The 14,281-nt window shown below is 39.9% G+C and overlaps 1 protein-coding gene across 3 annotated transcripts in view; it reads right to left on the reverse strand.

Annotated features, from left to right (window-relative positions):
- MLH1 (mutL homolog 1) overlaps nucleotides 1–14,281 on the reverse strand; it is a 56,122-nt gene that overhangs the window by 2,933 nt on the left and 38,908 nt on the right. For all 3 annotated transcript variants that reach the window (XM_030812147.1, XM_030812146.1, XM_003256846.4), the window contains exons 14-16: nucleotides 7,599–7,707; nucleotides 5,568–5,631; nucleotides 237–401 (exon numbers count right to left, since the gene is read on the reverse strand). In XM_030812147.1, the coding sequence (XP_030668007.1) occupies nucleotides 237–401; nucleotides 5,568–5,631; nucleotides 7,599–7,707 (338 nt within the window). The remainder of the gene's footprint in view (nucleotides 1–236; nucleotides 402–5,567; nucleotides 5,632–7,598; nucleotides 7,708–14,281) is intronic.

The following is a 14,281-nucleotide window of genomic DNA, read 5'->3' on the forward strand; positions in this document are numbered from 1 at the left end:
TCAGCCTCCTGAGCAGCTTGGATTACAGGGGCCCGCCACCACACCCGGCTAATTTTTCTATTTTTTTAGTAGAGGCGGGGTTTCACCATGTTGGCCAGCTGGTCTTGAACTCCTGACCCCAAGTCATCTGCCTACCTCAGCCTCCCAAAGTGCTGGGATTACAGGCATGAGCCACCGCACCCGGCCGGAAATTTTATTTGAAGAAAACAACAGAAGTATAAGAATGGCTGTCACACCTCATCAATTTCCAAAGAGAAATAGTCTGCAAGCATCTCAGCCTTCTTCTTCAGAAACTCAACAATGTATTCAGCAAGTCCTTCTTTGGGACCATCTTCCTCTGTCCAGCCACTCTCTGGACTATCTAAGGCAAGCATGGCAAGGTCAAAGAGCGGTGCTGGCTCCTAGGAAGAAGCAAGAACATGAAGGAGCAAGCTTTAACGGAGCATCCAAATGAAGCCTGAATTCCCATGAATCCACTATCAGAATAGCAGGTGAGAAAACACAAATGTAACATTCATCCCCCATATACCCCAAAGGAAGTGCCTGAACAGTCTACAACAAAACCCCTTTCCTCCTCTTCGTCAATGGCCATTTCAACAGAGAAGATATGACAGACAAAAAACCTGCTGAATGGATGGGAAGGGTGAAGCCCTGGGGAGGTACTTTCCTTCTGTGTAGCCTTAAGGACTCAACTTTCATATTTGTAGAAAACCACGAGGCAGATCATTTCTTTCTACTGCCTCATAACTAAAGTGGGGGAGTGAGGATGGAGAGTAAGTTAAATTGAATGCCATTTCAGGTAAATCATCTAATGCAGAAACAAAGGGAAAACTATGCTTAAAAATAAGATGCCTAAGTTATCTTCCATTTCTCCCCTTCTGATATTGTTACTCATACTTTTACATATGTTATAAACCCACAGTACATTATTTTTTCATAATAGAAGAGTCCATTATCAAAAGGATATAACAATCCTAAATGTTTATGTACCCAATAACAAAGCTTTAAAATATATGGGCCGGGCGTGGTGGCTCACACCTGTAATCCCAGCACTTTGGGACGCTAAGCTGGGCAGACCACGAGGTCAGATCGAGACCATCCTTGCTAACACGGTGACACCCTGTCTCTACTAAAAATACAAAAAATTAGCTGGGCGTGGTGGTGGGCGCCTGTAGTCCCAGCTATTCGGGAGGCTGAGGCAGGAGAATGGCGTGAACCCGGGAGGCGGAACTTGCAGTGAGCCAGGATCACACCACTGCACTCCAGCCTGGGCGATAGAGCAAGACTCCATCTCAAAAAAAAAAAAAAAAAAAAAAAAAAAATTCATATATATACATATTGAAACTAAGAGAACTGCAAAGAGAACAGACAAATTATAATTATAGTTGGAAGTTTCAATACCCCTTTCTCAATAACAGAACAGGCAGAAAATCAGTAAAGATACAGGAGACTTGGGCATCACTATCAACTTGATATACTTAGAACATTCGACTCGAGATCAGAATACAAATTCTTTTCAAGTACACATGGAACATTTACCAACACAGACCATATTCTGGGCCATAAAAAGTTTCGATAAGTGTATAAAAAAAGGCAAGTATGTTCTTTGAGATGGAAATAAATTAGAAATCAACAACATTGTTTTAAAAATCCTCAAGAGATTGGAAACTAAATAACACAGTTCTAAAAAACCTGTAGGTCAAAGAAGAAATCAAAAGGGAAATTAGAAGGTATTTTGAACTGAATGAAAATGAAAACAAACTATCAAAATTTGTGGGATGCTGTTGAAGCAGTGCTTAAGGGAAATTTATAGCACTCAACACCTGTATTAGAAAAGAAGAAAGGTCTCAAATCCGTGACCTCAGCTTCTACCTTAAGAAATGTGAAACAGGCCAGCCATGGTGGCTCACACCTGTAATCCCAGCACTTTGGGAGGCCAAGGCGGGTGGATCACCTGAGGTCAGGAGTTCAAGACCAGCCTGGCCAACATAGTGAAACCCCCATCTCTACTAAAAATACAAAAATTAGCTGGGTGTGGTAGTGCATGCCTGTAATCTCAGCTACTTGGGAGGCTTAGACACAAGAATTGCTTGAACCTGGGAGGCTGAGGTTATAGTGAGCTGAGATCGCACCACTGCACTGCACTCCAGCCTGGGCGACAGAGCAAGACTCTGTCTCAAAAAAAAAAAAGAAAAAAGAAATGTGAAACAGAAGACAAATTAAACCAAAATAGGCATAAGAAAGATTAACAGTCAGAGCAGATATCAATGAAACAGAAAATAGAAAAGCAAAATCTATGAAACCACAAGTTAGTTCTTTGAGAAGATCAATAAAATTCATAAACCTCTAGCCAGCTGACCAAGTTAAAAAGAAAAGCCTGAAATTACCAATATTAGGAATGAGAGAGATTATGTCACCAAGAGATCCACAGATAATAAGAAATATTATAAATAACTTTATGTCAGTAAATTTAAAAACTTAGATTAAATGGACAAATTTCTTCAAAGAAACAAAATACCAAAGCTTACCTAAGAAGAAACAGATAACCCAAATAGCTCTATACTATTAAAGAAATAGAATTTGCAGTTAAAAACCTTCCCATGAAGAAAATCTCTAAGCCCAGATGGCTTCACTGTTGAGTTCTACCAAACATTAAGGAAGAATTTTAACATCAATTCTACACAAACTCTTTCAGAAAATGGAAAAGAAGGGGATACTTACCAACTCATTCAATGAGGCCAGCATTACCCTGATACAAAAACCAAAGACTAAAAGAAAACTATAAACTAGTAACATTCATGAGCACAGATAAAATAATTATAATAAAATTTTAGCAAATCAAATCCCATAATAAATAAAAAGGATTGTATATTATAACCAAGCAGGGTTCATCCCAGGAATGCAAACATTGGTTTAACATATGAAAATCAATGTAATTCACTGTATTAACAAACTATAAAAGAAAAATCATATGATATCTCAGTAGATGCAAAAAAAGTATTTGAAAAAAATTCAACATCCACTCCTAAATAAAATCTCTAGCAAATAAGGAACAGAGGGAACTTCCTCAACCTCATAATGGGCATCTACAAAAAACCCATATGACTAACAGCATACTTAATGGTAAAAGACTTTCCCCTTTCCCCCTAAGATCAGGAACAAGAGAAGGATTTCCATTCTTACCACTTCGTTTTTCGTGTGTGTGTGTGTTGCCCAGGCTGGAGTGCAGTGGTGCATTCTTGGCCCACTGCAACCTCCACCTCCTGGGTTCAAGCGATTCTCATGCCTCAGCCACCCAAGTAGCTGGTATTACAGACGTGGACTGCCATACCCAACTATATTTTGTATTTTGAATAGAGACAGAGTTTCACCATGTTGGCCAGGCTGATCTCAAACTCCTGGCCTCAAGTAACCTGCCCACCACACCCTCCCAAAGTGCTAGGATTAGAGGCATGAGCCACCATGCCCGGCCCATTCTTACCACCTCTATTCAACATTGTATTGGAGGCTCTAGCCAGTGCAGTCAGTCAAGAGAAAGAAATAAAAGGCGGCCGGACGCAGTAGTTCATGTCTGTAATCCCAGCACTTTGGGAGGCCGAGACAGGCAGATTACCTGAGGTCAGGAGTTCAAGACCAGCCCAGCCACATGGTGAAACCCTGTCTCTACTAAAAATACAAAAAAATTAGCCAGGCGTGGTGGCAGGCACCTGTAATCCCAGCTACTCAGGAGGCTGAGGCAGGAGAATCGCCTGAACCCAGGAGGTGGAGGTTGCAGTAAGCCGAGATCCAGCCACTGCACTCCAGCCTGGGCGACAAGAGCGAAACTCTGTCTTAAAAAAAAAAATAAATAAATAAATAAATAAATAGTGTTCAGTTTGCACAGGAAGAAGTAAAGATGCATAAAGAAGCATAGATTCTATCATATATAGAAAATCTGATAGAATCTACAAAAAATCTACTAGAACTAGTGAGTTTAACAGGGTTGCAAGATACAGCATCAATGTACAAAACTATATGTATTTCTATATACTAGCAAATAAACAATAGAAAATTGAAGTTTTTTGGCTGGGTGAAGTAACTCATGCCTACAATCCTAGCACTCTGGGAGGCTGAGGCAAGAAGATCACTTGAGGCCATGAGTTTGAGATTAGCCTTGGTAACACAAGACTCCCGTTTCTACGAAAAAAATTTTTTTTTTTAAATTAGCCAGGTGTGGTGGTATGCACTTGTATTCCTAGCTACTTGAGCCTAGGAGTTCAAAGCTTCAGTGACCTATGATCATGCCACTGCACTCCAGCCTAGGCAAGAGTGAGACCTGTCTCTTAAAAAAAAAAAAAAAAAAAAAAAAATTTGAGGCCAGGCGCAGTGGCTCACACCTGTAATCCCAGCACTTTGGGAAGCCAAGGTGGGCGGACCACCTGAGGTCAGGAGTTCAAGACCAGCCTGGCCAACATGGTGAAACCCCCCTCTCTACTAAAAATAGTTTAAAAAATTAGCCGGGCGTGGTGGCACATGCCTGTAATCCCAGCTACTTGGGAGGCTGAGACAGTTTGAGAATCGCTTGAACCCAGGAGGCAGAGGTTGCAGTGAGCAAAGATTTTGCCACTGCACTCCAGCCTGGGCAACAGAGCAAGACTCTGTCTCAAAAAAGAAAAGAAAAAAGAAAATTTTTGAAAAATGCCATTTAGCATTAAAAAATGTGAAATACTAAGGGATTTATCTAACAAAAGTTTTTCACCCTAAATTGATCTAGATTCAACATAATCCCAATCAAAATCTCAGTAGGCTTTTTGTAGAGTATATCACATGAAAAAAGAAGATATGAAACCATATAAACAGGTAGTATGATTTTTAACTCAGAACTAAAATTCGGCATTGAAAAAGTTTTTGACAGTTTTCATAAAAGGCATAGAAAAAGAAAAAAAAGTCTTGGAAGAAATGGACTAAAATTGTTGGCAGGGGTTGTGTTTGGACCATGGCTTTAGACCATGTTTATTTTTATCCCTTTCCAAGTATTAAGTGTCAGTAGATTTTTTTTTTTTTTTGAGGGAATCTCACTCTGTTGCCCAGGCTGGAGTGCAGTGACGTGATCTCAGCTCATTGCAACCTCTGCCTCCTGGGTTCAAATGATTCTCCTGCCTCAGCCTCCTGAGTAGCTGGGATTACAGGCGCCCACCACCATGCCCTGCTAATATTTGTAATTTAGTAGAGACAGGGTTTCATCATATTGGTCAGGCTGGTCTTGAACTGACCTCAAATGATCTGCCTGCCTCTGCCTCCCAAGGTGCTGGGATTACAGGCATGAGCCACCACACCCGGCCGAGTATCAGTAGATATTATTAACTTCTATACTAATAAACATTGTTTAAGTTGCCTACCAAATGACTATTTTGCTAAAAAGTATAAAACTTCTTATAGATACCTCCATATGCAAATCATACAATACAGCAACTATCCTAAGAATTTTTAGAAAAATTTAATATACTACAAATAAGGTATTAGTAGAGAGCTACTATTTTCAGAAATGATCAGTTGAAATTTCAGAAGTGAAAAGGATCTAAACTTACCGATAACCTCAGAACACCAAAATTGGCAAAATCATAAATGAGTATCTGGTAGAACAGTTCTTCACTGAAAATAAAAATGAAGTGACTTTAAGGAAAAGCTGAATTCATGCTTGAGATACAAGCAGTTGGGACAAAATGGGAGGAGTAATCCCTGAAACATGGATGAGACAGAAATAGTTCTGCCTGGCTGTGGAATCTGGTTAACAGTCTAACAAAATCTCTTGCCCCTCCAAAGAGCTGGGATTCCCAACGTCTTCAACCAGGGCTCTGGGTGGCCAGCCTCTAACAGACAGGTGAGAGCACTAAGACCAAGTCTGGCTTGCTACTACTCACATTCTGTCCCTACCTGTCTGGTGCTATAAAAGGTTTCTGACGCCCTGCAGTCTACAGTAAAATTTAAAAACTTTTTGTCTGCTTACCTTTCCCCCAGTTACAAAGAATCCTATAAATCACTTTTTTTATAACTTATTAAAAATTATGTGAAATGTATAGGAAGGGCAGAGAGTCTTCCTGAATAATCAAAAGTAGACTTAAGGCAGGATTATACTATGCTGACATGTAGTTTAGGATGATACACTGGCTGGCAATAGTCCAAAAGCAGCTATGAAGTACACACTATATTGAATTACTTCCAAAAACACAATGGGAATAAATGCCACATTTATATGGTACTTTATAGTTCTTAAAACACATTGAACCCCATAGACTTGCTTAAAGACTTCTCATCAAAGCAGACAAAGCACCTTCTATGTCTGCATTTTGGTGGGGAAACTGAGGCACCTATTGAGTAGCAGACTTATTCTATGTCAGTTAGTAAAGTGCTAAAGGAAGGACTTGAATCCAGATACTGAACTCTGAACCTGGTTCTCTCCCTATGTTTTCCTACCCCCTTACTGGAAAACCATTCACATTTATTAACAGCTGCAAATCTGGGACTGGCCTGGATTTGTATCTGTGAGATGAAAGAACATGAATGCAACTGTGATTTGGGGCCTTGGAGGTCATTCCCATAGACATGCTGGAAAAGAAAAAGCAAGGGGAGTAGAATTCCTAACAAATTAAAAAGTGACAGCTCACTACACAAGCCCAAGCATTCTCAAAGCAGACAATGGAATTTGAACAGAGTTGCACCAAACGGGTTTCCGAGCCTAGAAGGAATGAGTTCTGAATACATACAAGGAGGTACATGTGCTAACAGGAAGCTTCTGGACTGGGGCAGTTTCAAGGGATGGCGAATAGGTTTCTATCTCATGTACCAACTCCATGCAATGTATAGTGGCTGCCCCACTCACAGGGCCAATAAGCACTCTGAGGCCACAGCAGGGCTTAGAGGGAGAGTCTCACAGTAGATAGGTGATGTCTAGTAGATGCAAGGTGGCAGCATCCTCCCATATGCATTACCTATTTGAGAACAGATTTAATACCGATGCTAGACTCAACAGGAGCTCATTCACCAAGGTCCCTGAAAACAATCAATAGAAATGTTGCCAGCCATGCAATAGTCAAATGAAACTGCCGGGGTCACCTTTCCTGTGCTGATCAAGCCCACTGGCTCACTTGGTGGCTGGAGTAGGCCTTTGCTCCATTCTCAAAGCTGGGAGGAAAGAAGGCATCAGGTCGTCTTTCTCTTGCATCACCTACAGTACTCTGTTGCACAGAGCAGATACTAGAATTCTCTAGCAGCACCAAACCCTCACCACCTGGTTCACAACATTTACAGGGCACTGAGCAACTACCAAGGACTAGGCTTCTTGGGTTATTTCTTACCCTCACAAACAAACAAAACCACTGCACATTAACTAGTAATACCACAACTTACAGATGAGAAATCTGAGATGTAGTCTAGGAATATAACTTGTCCACAGTCAAATAAATGGGAAATGGTCGAACTTGGATTTGAAACCACATCTGTCTGACTCCAAAGCCTGTGCCCTCCCAACTTTCTCATGCTGCTCTCCTTAGCTTTTATGCCTGTGCTCCCTGGACCATTGTTGTGGTAGCTCTGCTTGTTCACACACCCAACTGATTTACCTCAGCTTGGTGGTGTTGAGAAGGTATAACTTGGTCTGATGCTGTGCCAAGGCCCACTGAGGATTCACACAGCCCACGAAGGAGTGGTTATGCAACATCTCCCGGAGAACTGCAAAACAAAAAATAAAACCAAAAAACAGGTAAGTAATAGAATCCTACCAACCCCACTTCATTGCCCAAAGCACCAAGCACCAGAACTAGAGACACCAAGTAAGCAAAGAAGCCTGAATTGAGCCTCCTGGTGAAAACAAACACAAATGAGTAATAAAATATAACTAATCTTTTAACATGCAACAAGGAATTGCTAAAAGGTTAAAGAACACTCAAGGTTCAAAATCTAAGACAAAGCAGGAACTCAGAGAGGTAACGAGATCTCTGAGGTCAACTTTATCAAAAGACATTAGAGAAACCTCAGGAATCACAAACATTAGTTTTCACAGGCTCTGAAGGTGGCAAAAGGAGGACAAAATCATGGAATGGTTTGAAATGGAGAGTGTAATAGGAGACCACTTCCCCAACATATGAAGCTGAGACTCCAAGGGCTGCACCCCCAGTGAAAAGGAAAACCATACTACCATGCCCATGCCCACTCTCCTGCCCCTTCAAGGGCAGTAAGCAAAACTGCCACCTCTAGCATTGGTGTTGGAAGAAAAAATGACACCCTGTGAATGTGTAATCATAAACTGGTCCTCACATGCTTTTCCAGCCAGGATTCATGCTAAGCAGGTTACCTGAAAACCTTAAGCGGAGATTTTAATTTAAACTGATATTGGGGCTGACTGTTCCTCCAGTTTCCTAGTAGAATCAAATGCAAATTCTCTGCAGAATTTCATTGTCAACCCAGGCTTCAAGTAATTCCCCACAGATAAAGTACAAGGAATTAACAGTTAAAAAATTACAAAAAACACAAAAAATGCCCCATGAATTAGAATCCAGAAGAATCCACAGAATGAGATCTGTAAAGGTTTCAGGAATTGGAAAAATCAGCAAATAACATAAAATAAGTATGTTCAGCATGCTCAAAAAATATTAAAACCATGAGTAGGCAGCAGGACACTATCCGCTATCTCCTGAGATCAAGATTTCCAAAAGAGCACATAAAGTTTTTAAAAATGAAAAATACAATAATTGAAAAGAAAAATCAAGATAGACTTAAAAAGAGATTTGACAAAGTTAACAAGGTAATTAACTGGAAGGTAGATCAACAAAATTATCCAGAATGTAGCACAGAAAGATAAAGAAATTGAAAATATGTAAAGATAACTTATGCACATGGGAGATAATAAATACATAACTCATGTTCCAGAAGGAGTTGGAAAGAGGGCAGGAAGAGGACAATATCTGAAGACTTTGAAGACAAAATACCTGAGAATATCCCAGAAGTGATGAAAACTGTCAAGTCTCAGCTAGCAAGCCCAACAAAATCCACACATGACACACAGGGTTACTACACAGTATTTTTAAAAGGAGATCTTAAAGGTACTCAGAAAGACGAGAGATTACCCACTAAGTAAATCAAATATAAGACTGGTAGCTGAATTTTCAACAGGTAATAAATTTTAAGATTGACAGCTGAATTTTCAAGAGCAAGAGTAAAAATCAGAAAATGATACACTATTACCTTCAATGCACTAAGAAAAAATAATTGCTAATCTGGAGTTTTAAACCCAACACAAATACTTTTCAAAATAAGAGTGAATTAGACAAAGCAAAAAGGTTTGCCATGGCTATTGTTTGAATGTCTGTGTCCCCACAAAATTCATATGTTAAATCCTAACCCCCAAGGTGATACTATTAGGAGGTAGCACCTTTGAGAGGTGATTAGGTCTTCCCTCATAATTGGGATTAGTGGGATTAGCCCTTATGAAAGAAACTCCAGAGAGCTAGCTATTCCCTTCCACCATGTAAGGATACAGCTAGAAGGCGCCATGTGTGAGGAAGCGGGCCCTCACTAGACACTAAATCTGTCGGTGCCTTGATCTTGGACTTCCCAGTTTTTAGAACTCTGAGAAATAAACTTCTATTGTCTTAAGCCTGAAAGGACTAAGCCATCAATGGCCCCACTAAAGGTTCAGGCAGACCATAAAACATCTACAGGAAAGAATTATGATCAAATAATATGTGGTAAATCCAAACAAACTGACAATAACAAGTATCACAGAACAAGTAGATACAGACATACCTCTGAGATATTGCAGGTTCAGTTCCAGACTACAGCAATAAAGTCAATATCACAATAAAGCAAGTCATGTGAAATTTTTTGTTTTTCAGTGCATATAAAACTTATGTTTATACCACACTGTAATCTATTAAGTGTGCAATAGCATCATGTCTAAAATCAATGTACGTAGCTTAATTTAAAAACACTTTTTTGCTGGCCGGGTGCAGTGGCTCATGCCAATAATACCAGCACTTTGGGAGCCCGAGGCGGGTGGATCACAAGAGATCAGGAGTTCGAGACAAGCCTGGCCAACATAGTAAAATCCTGTCTCTACTAAAAATACAAAAATTAGCCAGGCGTGGTGGCACATGCCTATAATCCCAGCTACTTGGGAGGCTGAGGCACAAGAATCACTTGAACCTGGGAGGTGGAGGTTGCAGTGAGCTGAGATTGTGCCACTGCACTCCAGCCTGGGCGACAGAGTGAATCTCTGTCTCCAATAAATAAATAAATAAATAAAATTAAAAAGGTTTTTGCTAAAAAATGCTAACAGTCATCTGAGCTGTCGGCGAACTGTGATCTTTTTGCTGGTGGAGGATCTAGCCCTGATGATGGCTGTTGACTGTTCAGGGTGGTGATTGCTGAAGGTTGAGGAAGCTGTTGCAATTTCTTGAAATAAGACAACAGTGAAGTTTGCTGCATCAGTTGATTTTTCCTTTCATGAAAGATTTCTCTGTAGCTTGTCGTGTTGTTTGATAGCATTTTACTCACAGGAGAAATTCTTCCAAAACTAGTATCAATCCTCTCAAACCCTGCTGCTGCTTTACCAAGTAAGTTTATATAATATTCTAAATCCCTTGTTGCCATTTCAACAATATTAACAGCATCTTCACTAGAATTAAGTTCTTTCTCAAGAAACTACTTTCTATGCTCATCCATAAGAAGCAACTCCTCATCTGTTCAAATTTTATCATGGGATTGCAGCAATTCAGTCATATCTTCAGACTCTACTTCTAATTTTCTTGTGATTTCTACCACATCTGCAGCTGCTTCCTCCACTGAAGTCTTGAACCCCTCAAAGTTATCCATGAGGACTGGATGCAATTTCTTCCAAACTCCTGTTAATGTTGATATTTTGACTTCCTCCCAGGAATCTCGAATGTTTCTCAGGGCATCTAAAATGATGAATTCTTTCCAGAGGTTTTCAGTTTACTTGGCTCAGATCCATCAGAAGAATCACTATTTATGGCAGCTAGAGCCCTATGAAACATATTTCTTAAATAAGACTTGAAAGTCAGTATCACTCCTTGATCCATGGGTTGCAGAATGGATGCTGTGTTAGTGCTCATCTCCTTATATATCTCCATTAGAGATCTTGGGTGACCAGGTACATTGTTAATGAGCAGTAATATTTTGAAAGGAATCTTTTTTTCCGAACAGTAGGTCTCAACAATGGGCTTAAAATATTCAGTAAATCATGTTCTAAAAAGATGTGCTGTCATCTAGGCTTTGTTGTTCCATTTATAGAGCACAGGCAGAGTAGAGTTAGCATAATTCTTAAGGGCCCTGGGATTTTTGGAATGGCAAATGAGCACTGGCTCATTTGTGAGCTCAAATGTGAGCCACTGGGCCCGGCCTCTTCCTTTCACTTAAACACTTGTGGACACTGTGGGGTTATTAATTTGCCTAGTTTCCATATTATTGCATCTCAAGGAATAAGGAGGCCTGAGGACAGTGAGGAAGACATGGGAACACCCAGTGACTAGAGGGGACTGAACACCCAGTGACTGATGGTTTATGCCCACATAAGACAGTGAGCTTAATGGTGTCCCAAACAATTACAATAGTAATGCCAAAGATCAGTGATCACAGATCACCGTAACAGATATAGTAATAATGAAAAAGTTGGAAATATTGTGAGAATTACCAAAATTTGACAGAGATACTAACTGAGCACATGCTGCCATAAAAATGGCACCTAACGGACTTGCTCTATGAAGGGGCCTATCTATAACTAGTGAAAAATGTAGTATCTGTGAAAATCAATTCCAGGTGGGCTAGGGGCTTAAGTATGAGTCTTTCAGGAAACAATCTAAGAGCATATCTTTAATTATTGCAAAGTTAGGAAGGATTTCTTAAGCTAAAAAGCCAATCTGTAAAGAACAATTGATAAAATCTGCCTACATTAAATCTAAGAATTTCTGTTCCTAAAACAAGTATTCATTTTAAAAAGTTACTAGAGGATCCCTAAACTAGGGGAAGATATTTTCATGTAACTCATTACTATGCAGAATATATCAAAAACTCCAAAAATTAATTAGAAAAGACAAAAAAAGAGCCCATCAAATATTGGGTAAAAAACTTGAACAGGCACTTAACAGTTGAGGAAATATACTTATTTATTAATTGATTACTTATTTATTTAGTTATTGCTCTGTTGCCCAGGCTGGAGTGCAGTGGTACAATCTCGGCTCACTGCAACATCTATCTCCCGGGTTCAAGTAAGTCTTGTGCCTCAGCCTCCCGAGTAGCTGGGATTACAGGCATGTGACGCCATACCCATCTAATTTTTGTATTTTTAGTAGAGATGGGTTTTGCCACGTTGGCCGGGCTGGTCTTGAACTCCTGGCCTCAAGTGATCCGCCCACCTCGGCCTCCTAAAGTGCTGGGATTATAGGCATGAGCCAATGCGCCTGGCTGAAATACACTTAACTTTATTTCAACCAAGAAAATGCAAATAAAAACTACCATCAGATACTGTTTCACAATCACCAAACTGGTAAAAATCTGACAATATAATTGTTGGTGATAATATAAATGAATATGACCCCTCTGGAAAACAATCTGTCATTTTATGACCCAGCAATAACTCTCTTAAATATATGACCTAGAGCTTCTCATCCAATATGCCAGGCCACCGATCAACTCATATGAGGCTGGGAAGCAGGGTGTAATGGGGACACAGGGACTGAGGCCATACGAGTCCTCCAACTGTCTTTCAACAGAAGAATGAATGAACTGTAAATTCATGAAGCAGAATCTGTATTATACAGAAAAGGTAAACCAGAGCTATATGTAACAAGATGGATGAATCTTAGGAATATATGTGTAGCTATATATAAATTGCAGAAAAATTAAACTTACAGTGTAATTCTACTTTTATAAAATCTAAAGCTTGCAAAACTAAACAAATTTTTAGGAATACAAATATAGGTAATAAAACTGTAATAAAAAACTATAATAAAAAAAGGAAATAATAATCCCAAAATTTAGAATAGTAATCACCTCTAAGGAAGAAGGGAAGGGAATGGCACAGGGGAGCAGCACATAAGAGCCTCAAAGGTGATGGTGATGTCCTGTTTTTTAGGCAGATGCTATTCTCACAAGTGTTCATGTTTTTCTGTAGAAGCTACATGTATTTTATAAATATGATTTTTAAATTTACCAATGTATATGTTTATGTGTGTTATGCACATATATATATACTTGTGCATATATCTATGTATGTGTATATGCATCTTTTTTTTTCATGAAATAAGTAAAAATATCACCAGCAAAAAGGAAGAGTGGGGACAAGAGAGGTTGGAGAAAACAGGGCATGGGTCATAGCACAGCAATAAGCCTATACATTATGTTTTTACTATACTTTTTTTTTAAGCTTTGGCACCACAAGTGAATTCTCATACTATTATAGAATTTCTGTAATACTATTCCCCACTCCATAAAAAGAGGTTTATTTTCTTCATTTTTAGAATAAGTATTCCTCTCTGTTCCCACTGGAAACTCAATGTCTCTACAGGATGTTCTGCGTAGGTGGAAAGTGATTATTTTAAAAGCTGGAGAACATCAAATAATACTGAATAATGAGGCACTGGAGGAAAGGGAGAGCAGTGTAATCCACTAAAACAGTCAGAGATTTTCCACACAGAATGTTCATGGACTGCTCTGATGCATCCAGAGCTACTGAAGCGCGGCCCTGCCAGCAGGACGGGGAAGGGAGGCGGCAGCACCAAGCACAGGGCTTTTCTTCATTGGGCATTGTGAGGCTTCTTGGACCTCTTCACAGCCTCTTATCGGACTTAAACAACTTGCATTTCGTCCCTAACCTAAATATGCCCATAGTGCTGTCTGTAGGCATTTCCCTGCCAAAATTGGACAAAATCCGTCTGTGCTTCAAAGCCAAACCACATATCTGAGTTCATAACCGAGGCCTTGAGTCTCAGCATCTTTTTCTGCAGCAAGGGAAACCAAACCTGAACAAAGGGCGACCAGTCCTCTAGTTCCTAATGCTCACTTGCAAAGGTAAACGCCCCCATCCCCTGCTGGCTGTCTTCCAGTGGCCACTGTATGCCAGTGCCTTTGCTGCTACTGGAGATAATCAAGACACTGGCCTCATATCTCTATTAGAGGATTGCTTTCATTCTACCTAAACAATTCCCATACAACACCATGGTATTCTTTAAGGCAGGGGTCATAGTTTATCCATTTCACTTCCTACTTCTGAGCTTGGCACAGTACACTT

Source organism: Nomascus leucogenys, chromosome 4, assembly GCF_006542625.1.
Source record: "Nomascus leucogenys isolate Asia chromosome 4, Asia_NLE_v1, whole genome shotgun sequence".
Taxonomy (NCBI): Eukaryota; Metazoa; Chordata; class Mammalia; order Primates; family Hylobatidae; genus Nomascus; species Nomascus leucogenys.